The sequence below is a fragment of the Myodes glareolus genome, chromosome 23 (assembly GCF_982192425.1).
Source record: "Myodes glareolus chromosome 23, mMyoGla1.1, whole genome shotgun sequence".
NCBI classification, from domain to species: Eukaryota; Metazoa; Chordata; class Mammalia; order Rodentia; family Cricetidae; genus Myodes; species Myodes glareolus.
This window is the reverse complement of record NC_142048.1, coordinates 45,067,191-45,084,014: the sequence shown is the minus strand read 5'-3', so window position 1 is coordinate 45,084,014 and position 16,824 is coordinate 45,067,191. Positions and strand designations below refer to the sequence as shown.

The 16,824-nt window shown below is 49.9% G+C and overlaps 1 protein-coding gene across 2 annotated transcripts in view; it reads left to right on the top strand.

Moving 5' to 3' along the window:
* Nucleotides 1–16,824, top strand: part of Adgra2 (adhesion G protein-coupled receptor A2) — a 40,656-nt gene that overhangs the window by 1,564 nt on the left and 22,268 nt on the right. For both annotated transcript variants that reach the window (XM_048456508.3, XM_085680761.2), the window contains exon 2: nt 13,549–13,620. In XM_048456508.3, coding sequence (XP_048312465.3) covers nt 13,549–13,620 — 72 coding nt within the window. The remainder of the gene's footprint in view (nt 1–13,548; nt 13,621–16,824) is intronic.

Below are 16,824 nucleotides of genomic sequence, written 5' to 3'. Positions count from 1 at the left end.
CATGTGCTCCAAGCTCCACGCACGACGTGGAGTTGAGGGTCGCGCCCTAGCGGTGGCTCCTTACTTTCCTGTTCAAGATCCAGCCTAAAACCCGCCTCCCTTTCCCTGTCATCCTGACCCCGGAGGCACCCATTTCTCCAACCACCCCTCGCCCAGAGCTGAGGCTGGCTTCATCTATTCGATTGTCCCCAGAACAATACAGTAAGTCCTCTGGTGGGTTCAGAGGCTGCCGGCTTCCTGGCAGGACACAACTGGTCAGCTTGTGATGTTAGCCAGCTGGCCTGCATTTTCTCCAGCTGGGGTGTGTGCATGCACACGCCTGTGCGCCTTCAGTGGAGGCGGCATTCCTTCCCTCTCCTGCTTCGATGCAAGTTCTGGGGGGAATGGCCGTGGCGGCTCAGGCTTTTCACAGCAAGTCCGAGTGTCCGATAACGCTTAAGGGTCCCAGAAGGCTTGGGCATAGCCAGCCTACTTCATTCAGGAGGGGGAAGGTTTTTTGCTGTGAGGACTAGCTGGGCCGATGTTTGTGTCACACAGCTGCACGGCGATGGTTCAGCTGGGGGTGGAGGTGATCTGTGTAATCGCCCATGCTCCCGAGCCTCTGCACACTCACATGTGTGGGAGCTGTCTCTTGTACGTCTGTTGGCGGGGATTAGGGAGTCCTAACATGGTCAAGGCAGAAGGAAGGGAGGGGAAAAAATAGAAAAGTGGTTTTGCAGTACATCTTAGAATGATTTGGCCACTAATGCTTTCCAGCCATGGCTAATTCCCAGCGACGCCACTCAAAGGAGGGAGACCAGTTCTTGGTGAGAATGTATCAGGGCAAAGGAGCAGCAGACGCAACTGCCTTTGCTGCCCCAGCCTCAAGCCCTTCCTTAAGGAAACGCCCCCCCCCCCTCAGGCCATGCACCTAGCTGCCTTCCAATACCGTCCAAGGAGACTGGTCCCCACCTGGTGGAACAAGGCAAAGGACTGAACAGGGATGCCTGCTCATCCATCAGTCTGGACGGGGAGAGAATCTGAATCTCCCTCCAGATGTTTTTCTTAGCTTTCCACATTTATGATCCTAATGGTCCCCCACCCTGGCTAGCAGCCTTTGAGTGCACCCCAGAATGCATCTTGAGATGAGACAGAAGGGCTGGTAAGGGTGGTGCCAAGAGTATGGAAACCCCCTTTCTAAGTGGGGAGTCATGCTCCGTGTGGAGGATGGTGACTTCCAAACCATCCTGAGCTACATAGGGGAGATCCTGTCTCAAACAAAACAGAACATTCATTTCACCCTCTCTAACTCCTCTCTGTTCTTTTTTCCACACAGATTTTCCTTTTTTTTTTTTTTTTTTTTTTTTTTTTGCTTGTCACAGTGGCAGGACTTGAGCCAGCTGTTTTTGCATTGTGGCGGTGTCCTCCCTCTCAGACATTTGCTACATTCCCACTGAGGACCTTCTTCTCCCCTCCAGGATGGGTCCCCAGCTTCCAGTCACAGGAACCCTCAAGATAGGAGCCTGTCAGACACTTAGGGCTAGGACTCCAAGTGCCAGATAAGGTCCCTGTCTGCCGGGGCGTGGGGGCAGGCGCGGGCTTGAACAGTCCTGTTTACCTCATTGAAAAATCCTTCCTCGGCGCTGTTATCTCAACCCCTGCCTTCTGTTTCTGTAGACGGCAGGTCCCCTCTCCCCCACCCTCTGCTTTGTTTCCCCCATGGTGGACTTTCGTTAGCAGTTTTCCAGGAAAGTTGAGCGCTTGGCTTTCCTTCCTGCTTCGCTTCTCACCCCACCCCCAGCCTCACAGCCCGGTCTGCTGGGCAGCTGTGGGTACAAATGTCCAGAGCGGGAGCCTTTATGAGCCTCCTCTCTGAGGGGAAAGGTCCCGGGGTAGGTGGCTTGCGGTGGGGAGGAATCCGTGGCGGAAGGTCTGTTTTCTGGTCCTTGGCTCTGAGAGTTAGACTGCAGAGGGGAGTCTCCCCAGGAGGACCCCAGAGGACACAAGCCAGTGCCATAAATTCCTACTTCATCTGCACTGAAAAGGGTCTTAGAGACCAGCAAGCCCGGGGCCCACATCTCAAGGCTTTGTAGCTGATGCTGGAGAGATTAGAGGGATCGCTAGGTGGATCAGTTCGGATTAACTAGTAGAGTCTCAATGTTTCTACCAGATGAGGGTCTTGCTAGTTGGGATCCGGTGGGCACAAACTCTACATTTAAAATTCGTTGCCCCCCCCCAGCAGGACCTCTTAACCTGAAAACATTTCAGGCTGGGTGGGGAGGGGGTAGGCATGGGATAAGTCCTTGGTCATTCCCCGCAGAATAGCAATCTGCTCAGCCTACCCCAGAGGCTCCTGTAAAGGGTAGAATGGGCTCTCTGCACAAATGTGCCCAGCACTAGCTGGGCGCTCATGCTGGGGGTCTGATGGTCCTGGGTAGCGGGAGGTTGGGGGAAGCCCCTGATGGATGGACCCTGTCCATGCTCCTGCCTCAGGGAGGCGACTCTTGTGTAAAGATCTCCCTTGGGACTCTCAGCTCTGGCCTGGGATTCAGGCAATGCAACCACCAGGATCTAGTTAAGAGATTGTGGGGTAAACTGTGCCAACCACCAAGCACACTGCCTGAGGGCAGTGGAAAGATGCTGGCTAGAGGGGCGGGGCCCAGCCAGCCTCCCCACCCCCTTCTCCTCTACCCTCTTTCCCCCATATGGTTCTCATAAGGTCTGGGCTCCGAGACAGCGGCCAGAGGAAGTGGCTGTGTACAGAGAGCTTTTGTGAGCAGGGGAGGGGGAGGGGGAGAGTGGAGAGAAAGAAGGAAAGAAAAGAGGGAAGAGGCCAGAGATGAGGAGATGAGGGAGGTTTGACTCTAGCACTCTCCCAAGCCCTCCAGGGTGAAGCTCTTATTCTCACCTCATGAACCTCTGGACCCCCTTTCCCATCCCAAGGGAGGAGCCAGGAGGAAACCCGTGTCATCCCTGACTCCTCCCATCCACCTTCAGGAGGGGCTGTAGATGACCAGCCCAGGTGCTGGAGATTGTGACTGCCCCTGCTCTGTGGCCTTGAGAACCCCTATCCTTCAGACTCCTGGTGCCAGATATTAAGGTGCAATGCATGGTCCTGTTTCAGGGGAGCCCTGTGAGGAGCGCAGAACCCCCAGGGTTTGAATTGCATTATTTATTGCACTGAAGAGACAGAGATCCCTTAGGCCGGGTCCCAAAGACATACATATACTTCAGCCCCAAATGGTACTAGGACATGTTTAGGGAAGTCACTAGAATGGGTCACCTGTCTGGATTAACCAAGATGTGCTCATGGACCCTCTGAACCCTAAAGTCCCAAGCTGCGGGCTCTTGTGGGAATGGTGAAGGGCATGACAACCTCGTTGGTGGTGGTTGGTTCTGAATCTACCCCCAAAGTGCAAGCAAACTAGTCTAATATGAACTTGTCTTAGGTTGACGCTTACATTTGAGGTCATCTTTTTAAGACAAGAGAGTGTTTGTAAATGTACTCCACACATGTGTCATTGGGCTAAGATCCTCTTCTGTTTCTTCTAAGTTCATCCAGGTCCTTCCATTCGGTTTAGCCCCTATTGGCTTCCTCACCAAAGCCCAGAGAGGGTAGGGGAGCTCCCCATTGTCACACAGCTTGCCCAGAAGGGGGAACTCTCCCATCTTCCCTTAGGGAGAGGCCGCACAGGGAGGAGAGGAGAAAAATCGAGAAGGGAAATAGCCCTGAGCTGAGGGACCATCAGGAAGGGCCGCGGAGAGGGGCTGTTTATTTTCACTGCCCCAGCCAGGCTGCTCCGTTCTATTTAGGGCTCAGATACTGACAGGACGGAGTCGCCTCCTCCCCTTCCTCCCTCCTCTGAGGGGCCCCCCATCCTTCCCAAACTCCAGAACATTCCTTTGCTTTCAGGACCAGACCATGGAGGGGGAGGGCGATGTGGGGGAGAGAAGCTGGAGTGAGCGGACACTGAGGTCCTACTCCCCCAGCCCTGGGAGTCAGTGGAGACAGAATGGGGGCACAGCAGGGTGTGCAAGATGGATGGGTCCAGGTGAGGACAAGCTATGGGGTGACACGAGGAGGGAGTTGTAGCCGGAGTAGTGGAGCCAGACATCTCCCAGCTGGAAAGGAAAGGGGAGGAATGGGCGCCCCTCTTCCCCCAGCCCCCACAGCTACCAGGGCTCCTGCCTTGCTGGGGATTGTGTGGAATGGCCCAAACCTGTGCTTCAAGACTAGAATGAACGCCAGCCGCAGGGTGGGAAAGGCTGGTAGGGGCTGGGGTCCCCTGTGCAGAACTCTGCCCTCCCCAACTCACAAAGCCCTCCTCCACCAACCACATATAGACCCCTAGGGCTTCTGACTCCCTGTCGCCTCTGCAGGTGACCTCAGAGCAATGGGGGGGGGGAACAGAGGGAGGAACTGGGAGGCTTCCCAGGCCTCTCTGGGAGGCTTCCTGCTCTCTCAGGACCCCAGGCAGCGGAACCCAGAGCACAGGGCACTAGAGTTTGAATGACTGAAGGGGCTCTAAAAAAAAAAAAATACCTCGCCCTTTCCATACGATCCCTGTTGAGACAGAAAAACGAGAAAGAAGATAATTTTTAAAAGAATATTTGTTTTATTTTAGTCTATTCATTCATTTATTTATTTTGAGGCCGGAGCTCACTATGTAGTCCTGGCTGGCATAGCGTGGGCTGGCCTAAAATGACTGTACAGACCAGGGTGGCCTCGAACTCACAGAGATCTGCCTGCCTCTGCTTCTGTCTCTCCGGCACTGAGATTAAAGGTGTATGCCACCACACCCAGTGGAAATGTTTTGCCACTGCCAAAAGCTACCCTAGTAGCTGGATGTGGTATGCCACGCTTGTAACCCCAACACCCAAGAGGCTGAGGTGGGAAGGTTGCCAGTTCAAGGCCAGCCTGGGCTACAGCTCAAGACCTCATCTAAAAACAAAACAAACAAACAAAAACCTCCAAGCCGAGAGCTGGAGAGCTGGTTAGAGGTGAAGAGCACTTGCTGCCCTTGCAGTTGTTGAGTTGGTTTCCAAGACCCACACCCTGCAGCTTACAAACACCTATAACTTCCACTGCAGGGGGATAGCACACGCTCCTCTGGCTTCCAAGGGTATCAGGCCTGGTGCATAGACCACACTGGCCTCTAATTCCCTCTGCCTCCAGAGATGTATATCTTTAAAAACAAAACAAAACAAAATAACAACGAAAAATCTCAAATCAAACTGGAATAAGAGAAAAGCCAGATAAGGAGCCCTGGCTATGAGAGTCAGAGTCACCCACCAGACAGGCATCCTCAGCCCACTCCCACTTGGGGATGGACCAACTGGTCCAAGGACAGGCAGGCAGACTGGGCATGCCTGGAGTCAGGTGTTCGTATCTTCATTGGGGGGAAAGGGACTTGCTCCTCCTAGTAATGGTTTAACCAATACAAGTGAGCTAGGAGACCACTGAGCAAAATACCCCACAGAGCATGTAAAGACACCCTGGTCCAGGAAGTGTAAAACTTTTGGTCTCTAAATCGACTCTCCAGGTCTTCCATCACCTTTCCTGGACCATCTACCAACAGTCTGCTGCAGCTATGGATGGGGGAGCAGTGGCTCCATGTAGCTAGGGAAAGGATGGCTGTTCTGTCCTAGAGATAGGGTGGTATAGGAATGGCAGGGAGAAAGAAACCCACCTTTGACTTGGGACAGCTGGCTCTGCATTGAACTCCTTCCCACTGGGCCTTCCCTTCCTGGGAGCTCTGCTTACTCCCTATTCACTCAGCCAGTGTCTACTCTCATCAAATCCCCTGAAGGAGGTGAGTGACACATGTTCTTTGTCCCGGGGACCTTATAGCCTTGGAGACGGAGAGGATTCAGCTGTACAGAACTGGGCAGATCTAGGGAGGAGAGAATGAGGGACTAGCTTACGTGTAAGTATGAACGATTGATCAGCCAGTGTGCTGCTGCTCCCTCTGAGACAGGATGAGCGGCATGGTGAGACCCTGTCTCAGAAATCAATGAAAAGTAATAGCAAATCACAAATCCTTTGTGATTGATATATTTACTTACTCTTCGGGTATCAAACCCAAGACCTTTTATACCCCCAGCTCTGTTTACATTTTGAAGGAGGAGAACTTTCTATCTCCACGAGTTTGGATTTCACTGTTAGGGTTTGATATCATGGGCAGTTGTTGGTAGTCCTTAAGATAGATTGAAAGTCCCTCTCTTCTTCTCTCCCTCCCTTCTCCACCTTCCCACCCCTTCCCCCTTCCCCTGTAGAATACTTCCTGTAAAATCTAGGTGTGGATAGTTACAGCAAACACTGTTTCTAGTGTTCCAGTAAGAGTTCGGGAACCACAAAATCCCAGCCAAGTCTCCCTCATCACCTTCCACAAATACCTGAAGCACTTTGCGGTCCCTGCCTGTAGATTCAATTCTAGAGCGCAAAACCATCCCTTTCCCATCTAAGCCCAAACACCTCAGCTTTGCCCACTCCTTACCAAGTTGCGTGCCCTTGTAGAGATAATTAGAGGAAGGAGACAAGAGCTCCAAGACAAGTTAGAGGGAAACCAATAAGCAAGAGTCAGGAGACAGCGGCTCTTTGGTCTTGGCCTTGACCCATGGCTGTCTTTGGCTTGCTCTGTGTCTAGGTTAGGGTTAAAGGGAGTGTCTGGACAGGGCTCAGACTGGAAAAAGAAGATCCACCTGGCTCTTCTATTGCCTGAAGTCATTCAGGACGACCTAGAGAGGCTTCCGGCCAAGCAAAGCAGTGGTAATGCAACTCAGGAGGAGCCAGGGCACCGTATATGTCCGAGAGAGAGAGAGAGAGAGAGAGAGAGAGAGAGAGAGAGAGAGAGAGAGAGAGAGAGAGAGAGAGAGAGTCGTGGAAGGGCTATATCCTCCATCTTTTCACTGACCTGTATCCTTCATCTTTTAAAAAATAATCTAACTGTATTTTATGTGCACTGGTGTGAAGGTGCCAGATCCCCTGGAACTGCAGTTTCAGACAGTAGTGAGCTGGCACGTGGGTGCTGGGAATTGAACCTAGGGTCCTCTGGGAGAGCAGCCAGTGCTCCCAACCACTGAACCATCTCTCCACCCCCATGACTAAAGCCTTCATTAAACGCTAGATTTATTACTCCTTGATAAAGGTTGACATATGATAGTCATGCAAATAAGACATTTGTTAACTTCAAATCCATAGCATTCATTCATTCAGTTATTCATTCATTCAAGCTGGGGAATTAAATGCAGGGCCATGTACATACTGGGCAAGTGTTTTATCACTGAGTTACACACCCAGCTTAGTGTTTGTGTCCTAGAGGCACTGGTTAGCTTTTAGGTTCCAGGCACTATAATTAGGCCCTGGAAATACCCAGAAGCAACTGCGCTCCATCCTATGGAACGATCTGGGAGCGCTGGTTTGGCGTGGATGGGGCAGTGTAGCATATCTGCAGGCAGACAGACCAGACAGCCTCCCTCCCCCTCACTGCTCAGCTCGCTCTTACCACACGCCAGCAGCAGGCAATGGTGCCAGGGCTTTCCCCACACTCTACAAAGCCGGCGAGGGTCTAAACCACTGATGCTCTGGCCCCTAGGGAGTGTGGGTCCTCGCTATCCTGTCTGTTGGAGCTAAGAAGGGAGGTTGACCCATACATTGATTTTCTCGGGCACGTGAGAACCTTTTGGTGCCGGCACATGTTGGTTCCACGCCCCATAGAGCAGGCCCACATGAGTCCTTTGGGGTCACTTTTGATGTGGGAGTGGTATCTGGTAAGTTCCTGTGGCTACCCAGAGGCCACACGGGCTCTCTGGGATGCCAGCCACTCGCTCCACTGGCCTCCTCATTGGCCCGCGTCTCTCTTCACTCTCCTCCCTAAAATAGGACCCTCCGACCCGGAGAGGATTCTGGAATGGCCTTGGTGTACCCAATATTTGGCCAGATTTCAAACTCCGGAGTAGAGAAAGAAGAGGGGACCCCAGGGACTGGCCCGCCTTCCCACTGAAAGTATGAGCTGAGGGCAGGACGAGTGGGTGGGGCCAGAAGCTAAAGATGCTTAGCCAGGTCTCAGTGGGGCTTGTAGGGTTAGTGCGGTTGGAAGGGATTTCGCCAGACTGGCTCCCCGCAAGGCAGTAGTGTGAGAGAAGTATAGCCCAAGGAGCGAGGAGCGATCCGACTGGGGAGTTTATGGAGAGCCCACGTTGGCACTATGTCTAGAACAGCTGGATGGAGCTGTGGAGACTCTAGCTCCCTCCTCCATCCCCGGGCTGCTTCCCGGTTTTCTTCCCACGACACAGTCAACAATGGTGGGAACATTTTTCTTCCCATTGGATGGAACTGTGCGGGTTTTTTTTGTTTGTTTTTTTGTTTTGTTTTGTTTTGTTTTGTTTTTTGTCTTCTGTGCTCATCTACCCCACTATTGGCTTCCAGTTTTTCACCTGCTGGGTAACATCGCCAGAATTGAGAGTATATGGCATGCACAAGACCAACCCTGGGTTCTGTCCCCTGCACCAGTAAAACATAAATTCCTAGGTCCACACACTTGAGGGAGAAAAAAAAAAAAGAAAAGAAAAACAAAGCAAAACCCGCAGACACTCTCTGGATGATGCAGGTTTAAAGTCAAATTCCTTGCCCACTCAGGGTAGCTAAAGCAAAAAAAAAAAAGAAAAGAAAAAGAAAAAAATCCAATTCTGGGTATTTGGAGGCTCAAACCATGTAGCCCTCTGCTGGAGTCTGTCAAAAGCAGCCACTGCCTCCTAGAGAAGGATAAAGAGTTGTTTGCCCGGTGCCCACCTTTGCGTGTGTGGAGCCTGGGATCTCCACTTCAACACTCCACTTAAAATGTGAGTTTTAAGCTTTAGGAGATGGCATTTGTGCTTGTCAGGCCAATCTGGGTTGCAGCTGTCCCCAGCACAGAGGCAGATGGAGAAGGGGACCAACTGCAGGAGGCCTCTGCAGAATAGGGTGGAATGTGGTCCCGAGGTGGCAAGGCTAGGAGATGTGCTGTTTCATTCTGAACTTCCTCACGGGCTGGTCCCCATTTTTTGTGACGCTCCTGAACCCTACAATGTTAGTCATGCACATTTAGAGTGTGGCTGGTCTGAACTGAGCGTGCTGGTGGAGTACAATACAAATTACAAAGCTTTGTTACACACAAAGAAATAAAATAGCTGATAATGTAGATAGATCACATATTGAAATGAAAAGGGTCTGGGTATGTTGGGTTAAATCAGATTCTATTAATTAAGCTATCTATTAAGCTTTTAAAATGTGGCTGATAGAAAATTTAAAATCACACATGTGGTTCACATTGTATCTCAGTGGGCCGGCTCTAAGTTACAGGTTTGGGATAAATGAGAGGGATTAGGACTGATGGTTGAAGGGCCTGGAAATGTGGGGACCCCATTACGACTTATGAACCCCTCTGAACAGGATCCCTACCTGGAGACTCATATGCTCATTTTGGAAATTTGAGAGTATGAGTTTTAAAAACTTTTATTTGTTTTAGAATTCTGATTTCAATTCAATTATCTTTCAAAAATTCATCCATATATAATATGTATATATGTATGAATTTATAGACAATATATTGTATGTAATATATAAATTATATATAAGTTTTATTATATGTATATTAATTTATATACATATATAATTATTTGTTAGCAAGCATTTTCTGCTGCGCGAGGAGTCTCACGCCTATAATCCTAGCATGTGATAAGTAGCGTCACAAAGATCACGAGCTCCAGGACAGCTTAGACTATGAAGGAAGATGCTGCCTGTCTCAAAAGAGAAGGAAAAGAGGCTGGGAGGAGTCTCAATGGTTAAGAGCATGTATGTGCCGCTCTTCCAGAGGACCAGAGTTCAATTCTTGGCACCACCAAGTGGCTTACAAGGACCTGTAACTCCAACTCCAGGGGATCCAATGCCTCTGGCCTGCACACACCTGCGTACGTCTGCTCACACCCACACAGCAGAAGCACATACACATCATTAAGAATAATAAAATTAGAAAAGAGGAGGAAAGCAGGGCTGACAATGGCCCAAAGGGTCAGGGCACTTACCACCACGCCTGGTCCCAGAAGCCGTGTGACAGAAGGAGACGGCCAACTTCTGCAGGTTGACCCCTGACCCCTGACATGAGCGCTGCGGTGTGTCCCGTGCACACACACACACACGATACTTTTTTTTTTTTAAGGAGAATGCAAGGAGAGGAGGGAAAAAGATGGGGAGGAAAAAACAGGAAAAGAGGAAGCACCACCGTTTTGTTAGTCCAGGACTTCCCCTCCATTTATTTATGTGGGTGTGGAGGTCAGAGGACAACTTGCAGGAACCATCCTCTCCTGCCTCTGTGTTGATCGTGGGGGTCAAACTCGGGTCATCCGGCCTGGCAGCCTCTAGCCACTGAGCTATCTTACTAGCCCCTAGTGTAGGAATAAGAAAAAAAGGTTTTTTGTTTTGTTTTGTTTTTTGGTTTTTTTTTTTTAGGATTTATGTATATATGTACTTACTTATTTTGAGATAGTTTTACTCAAGTAGCCCTGAATGGTTTGGAATTTAGAGATTCACCTGCCTCTGTCTCCTAAGTGCTGGATTAAAGGTATACACTACCATACCTGAACTAAAGATTTAACTTTTTTTAAAAAGAACAACTGTGCCTTTTGCATTTTTTAAGATTAAAAAAATATATACTTTTTGGTTTTGCCTACATGTATGTATATGTACCATGTGGGTGCCTATTGCCACAGAGGCCAGATCCCTTGGAACTGGTGTCTTGAATGGCTGGGTGCTGGGAACTAAACCCAGGTCCACTGCAAAAGCAGAAAGTGCTCTTAACTACTGAGCCATCTTGCCAGTTCAAGATCTATCTATCTATCTATCTATCTATCTATCTATCTATCTATCTATCTATCTATCTAGGTGGAAGCATCACTCCAGCCCCTGGCATCCATATACCCAGAGTCTGGAATGTTCCAGTGGAAGTTCCATCCCAAGCCCCCTCTCCTGGGAGTTGCCTCAGTCCAGACTCCGCCCCCTGAGAAAGTCCACCAAACGATGACCCCTCCCCAGAGATGCTCAAGACCACTCCCATAGAATATTTAAACTGCCCCCCAGAGAACAAACACATGGTTTTCCAGTCTTCCTTTCCTGTCTCCTCTCTGGGGTGCTGGAAAGCCATTTGGGAGAGTTTGTATCCATTAAACCTGGGCTTTTTCTAATTTGGTTTGATTTGGTCTAATTTGGATTATTGTGTCGGTGGAGAGGCTTATTGGGGTGCAGAGACTTTTTACTATCTGTCTAACCATCCACCCATCTTTCTTGAGAAAGTGCCTCACTATGTAGCCCTTCAAGGACCCGAGGCCTCAAACTCACAGAGATCCGCCTGCTCTGCCTCTCTCTCTTGAGTGCTGAGATTAAAAGCGTGTATCACCCTACTGGCTAGTGTAGGAATTTTAATGTCAGCGTTCTTCCAAGTGGAATCCTCAAACCTCAGACATTCCCCAGAACTCAGACCTGTTTCCTGCTCCAAGACAACATCCATTTTCCAAGCTTGAGCCCTAATGTTCTCTGTGGCTTCTCCATTTGAGCAGGAGCCCTGTGCTATCACCCTATCCATCAAACAAGAAAAGGGAGTTTGCTAAAAGGCTCTTCATTTTTCCAATGTCCGAGGTACTTTTTGTTTTTCATTTTGCTATGTGTATTAAGATTGAATTCAGGGCCTCACACACATTAAGTACATACTCTGTGTTCTTCCTCTGAGCTGTAGCTCAGTTCTGCCGTGATATGCTATTTTTCTTTTTTCTTTTCTTCCTTCCTTCCTTCCTTTCTTTCTTTTTGTTTTTTGTGGTTTTTTTTTTTTTTTTTTTTGAGATGGTTTACGCTGTAGTGGAAGCTGTCCTTCAGTTCCTGAGCCTTCTCTCTCAGCTTCCTGGGTGCCAGTGCTTTTTGGAATATCAATATGGAGTGTGTGTGTGTGTGTGTGTGTGTGTGTGTGTGTGTGTGTAGCATTTTAGAAACTCAGCAATTTCCCCTAAGTCATTCTTCTGCTGGAAAACATCCCCCCCCTCCTTATCACCCTTGGAAGGACTAGTAGACTGTACTGAAATTTGGGAGCACTCTATCTGGAGGGAGAAGGAAGAGATGAGGTGTTCATCCCTTTCCATTGATCTAGAGACACCCCCTCCCGTCTTGCCTCCATCCTCGCCTGTGTAGGGCCTGGGCTGTAGCCCAGTGGTGGAGCGTTTACCTAAAATTCCAAAGGCCCTGGGCAGTCGGGACCTGGGGGTCCTTCAGTGCCTCCTTGGGTCACTCCCTCCCTGTCGCCCTCCCATGAGGTTTGGCGGGTGGTGGAGCTCTTTGACAGCTCTTACGTTTGGTTCCTGGCCCCTTTCCTCTGTACACCATAGAGCAGAGAGGCTGCCTGCTCCAGAGATGTCGTCGTAAGGTTTGGACTTGGGTCCTTCAAGTGAGTTTTCCACTAGTAAGGGCAGAACAAAGAAGGGGGAAACCCTTTGCTTCAGCCCAGGGCTGCCAGGAGTTTGGGTTGAGAGGCCTCATTAAGACGTTCTAATAAGCAATTAACTGGAGGGTTGAGCCTCCTGTGGCTGGTCTGGAACTCCCTCCTCCCAATAAGAAGTCGGGGAGAGAAAGGCCAAGTGTGCAGACAAAGTTGAGACTGGGCCTGTCCCCCAGAACATAAATAGTAAATAAACAAAATGTCAGAGCAGGCATTGCAAGGGAGGCCTAGCCGTCTGTCAGATCCAGGGCTCTGTCAGTCTTTCTACAGGTTGGGGAGGCAAGGATACAGTGAATACAGCCTTGTGTTGTCACTCTGAACTGGAGACCTTGATGGCCCAGCATGGTCACCTTCCTGTAGAGTCCTTGGCTCCAAGGAGAGTGTTGGAAAGCCCTCTTCCACCAGGGCTCCCCCAACCCCTGCTTCTTTCCTTCTGTGTTTTGTTTTTGTTGGTTTGTTTGTTTGTTTGTTTGTTTGTTTTTGAGACTGGGTCCCAGGCAGCCCAGGCTGGCCTCAAACTTATTACATAGCTGAGGATGACCTTAAACGCTTACTCTTTTTGCCTCTACTTCCCAAGCACTGGGATTAAAGGAACATGCCTTCACGTAGGTCTTCAGGGCTCCTCTTCTCCACCTGACCCAGATGAGGCCACTCTTCCCCATCACTCTGCTCTGGACTTTGGATTGAGGGAAGGAGGACCTCTGCAAGGACAGAGCTGTGGTGGGCATGGCAGAGGCTCAGTGGGGGTCGACACTGATGCTCCAAAGTGGAAACCGGCCATCAGAGCTTAACATCCACTGAGCCCCATCTCCACTGAGATCCAGTCTACGGGTTCTTCACTGTGCGCTTGGTTGAAATCCATGACTTGAGGCTCTCTCTCTCTATGGCTAGACTGCTCCTCAGCGTCTCCCCACAACGTCCTAGAGTGGCAGGTGGGGGTGCCTGCTGTAGAATTGCTGATGGTGGCATCTTGGGAACCTGGGTCCCACTCCGTCTGCATTTTGCACTGGCTAGCATCTAACAGCGCGGATCTGTGTTCTTCCCGTCTCTTCAGGCTCTTGAGCAACAACAAGATTACTGGGCTCCGAAACGGATCCTTCTTGGGACTATACCTGCTGGAGAAGTTGTAAGTACTCAGAAGTGCGTGGGGCAGGGTGGGGTGGCATGATGGCAAAGGGTGGGGGTGTCACTCTGGGAAGGAGGAGGGACTTGGGTTGTCAAGTGAAGCTAGAACCTGCAGTGCTAGGTCCAGTATAGGACTTGGTAGCAAATAGAGCCTGCCAGTCTGGAAGAGGTGGGGCAAATGGCTTTTCAGTAGGGGCTGCCTGGTGAGCTAGGAAAGTAGGGAGTCTTCACTGTTCTAGGCAGAGGTGGGGCCAAGGGAAACTCATTAATGCTCTTTAATGAGCAATTAGCTGAGTGAGCCCTTTAGCCAGCCTCCTCTGCCCAGCTGGGGGCCCAGCATGAAATGGCTGAGGGAGACTTTATGCGACTGAGCCCTCTTTCCTCCTCCCAGAAAAACAAATCAACAAACAAAGCCTGGAGGGGGCAGAGTCCTGGACTGAGGACTGAGGGTGGGCGCTCAGTCATTTCTGACTCCCCCCCACTCCTGCCAGTTTAAAGCTGCGTTTGGGGCAGTGTCCTTACTCTCTCTCCTGGAGGTCCTCATCCCATGCTGAGGGCCCCTGGAGCAATTTGTGAGACAGAGTTGCTAAGCAGGAGCTAGGGACCACAGTGAGGACACAGAAGGGCTCAACTATGTCGGAGGACTAGGAGAAGCAGAGAGAAAGCCTGGATAGGACGCCTGACTCAGGGACTCTACTAGGCACTTAACCTGCCAGATGGGCATCAACCACTGCCGTGCTTCTGGAACCCAGCCTGTGAACCCAGCCTGTGCTGCCACTTTGGGCTCTTGTCCTGGGCTCTCTTCTCTCCTGGGGACTGATTCTTGCTTTCTTTTCTACCCATCCCCACCCATGCAATCTCTAATCTCCTCCTCCGGGACACCCCTAATTCGTGCAATAGGACTCTTGGCCCCATCTTGTGCCGTCTTGTTCCCAAGCCTTGGATCAGTGTGATGGAAAAATATCAACGAAGAAGGTGTGAGTTCAGTGCGGTGGAGATCGCAGATGTCTCTGTCCATGTGACCATAAAGGAGTTCGGGGACATCTTTCAGACATGTTCAGAGGAGGCACCGTGGAGACTAGAGAGTTCAAGGGCAGCAGAGACGAGATGCCCACTCAGCCTTGTTCAGCTTTCTTACAAGGCATCCTCCTCCTCCCTCCACCCACTTCCCAGTGGAGGTGAAAGAGTTTGTCCAATCTGCCAAGGTGAAGAAGGAAACTTTGTGGCTTGGTGGGAGACAAAAGTGACCAAGTCCATGTGGGGTCAGAAAACTCAGGGTTTTCTGACTGCAGCTCGTAACTGTGAGAATGACAGAGGCTAGCATCAAGCTCACACCTGAGGCTCAAAGAAATTCTCTCCTGAGGGGCTGAATTTATATAGGATGTGGAATGGTCCTAGAGGGAACCTGGGTCCTCATTCCATCCGCACATACCTTTAGTCCGAGCACTTGGGATGCAGAGAGCCAGGCAGATCTCTGAGTTAGAGGCCAGCCTGGTCTGCAGAGTGAGTTCCAGGACAGCCAGGGCTACACAGAGAAACCTTGTCTCAAAATACCAGGGAGAGAGAGAGACAGAGAGACAGAGACAGAGACAAAGACAGAGACAAAGACAGAGACAAAGACAGAGAGAGACAGACAGAGAGAGAAAGAGAGAGAGTCTCTCTTGGTCTCTTGTTAAGTAGCCCGGATTGGACTTGAGGTCTCAAGCTTCCAGCTTCACTAAGTGCTGGGATTACCAGTGAAGGAACTTGTTCATTCTTCCATATGTGATTAAGCATTTGGAAATGGATCATTTGTGGGGGGTTGTTTATTTTTATGCCTCCATGTATGTCTATGTGAGGGTATTAGGTCTCCTGAAACTGGCGTTAACACAGTTGAGAGCTGCCACATGGGTGCTGGGAATTAAACTCGGGTCCTCTTAATCCACGAACTCGGGTCCTCTTAATCCATGAATTGAACTCTGGTGCTCTTAATCCATGAGCCATTATGCTGTCTTATGCTTATGTCTTGATTTTTTTTTCTTTTGAGACAGGGTTTCTCTGTGTAGGCCTGACTGTCCTGTAACTCACTCTGTAGAACAGGTTGACGTTGGACTCACAGAGATCCACCTGCCTCTGCCTCGCAAATTCTGGGATTAAAGGCTTGTGCCACCACTACCCGACTTTATGTCTTGATCTTCGGAGGGCAAGACACCAAACATTTCTAAAAAGGTTTTTTGGGAGAAAGGCAAACTTACATGTTTTCCTTCTTGGCACCCATAGTTGAGCATGTCTCTGAATCTCAAGTGGCCCTTCTGGCAACTTCTATCTGTCTTCTTGCTTCCTCTTGCTTCCTTTTCCTTCGGAGATACAAGGACTACCCTCCCTCCTTCCTATACAAAGGACCAAACTGGGCTCCTCTCCCCAGCATCACAGACAGGGATCTTGCACAGGGGGTCTTCCAAGACGTAGGGAAGGATGTCTTGATTACCAAACTGTTGGGTAGCAGAGGAGTGTGCCATGAGCAAGGATATAAAGGCCCAGTTGGTGAAGAGGAATGCACAAGACTGGGCAGTGGTGGTGCATGCCTTTGGGCCCAGCACTAGGGAGGAAGATCCAGGCAGATGTCTGTGAGTTTGAGGCCAGTCTGGTCTATAGAGGGGTGAGTTCCAAGATTACAAAAGAACCCTGTCTTACAAAACAAAAAACAAAAAACACATAAACCCTTAGATTTGGTCCTCAGTACCTGTAAATGCCTATAAATGAATTTGAGGTCATTCTGGGTTATATGGATTCTGTGAAACCTTATCTTTATTTTTTTTTTTAAAAAAATGCTATGCCTTTAATCCTCAGGAGAATTAAATCCCTGTGAGTTTGAGGCCAGCCTGGTCTACATAGTGAATCCTGGGCCAGCAAGGGCAAACAGTGAAACCCTATCTCAAAACTAATAAAAATAAAGAGTGAAATAAAATTCCAAGTCTAAGCTGAGACTTTTGCCTGTATGACTCACTCCATTCGTGTGACAGCTATTCGTGGGGCCCCTCCATATGCTGTACCCTGATCCCCGCGATGGGACTATAGCCAGCAGACCTAGTGCCTGTCTTCATACCGTTTACCTTCTCTCTGCTGACAGGACCCAGGAAATAGCAATGCATGTGTTGTGTTGGGAGACATATATGCAAAGAAATTCTTTGAGACCAGAAGTTCCCGACCAGGATAAGCAGCTTAA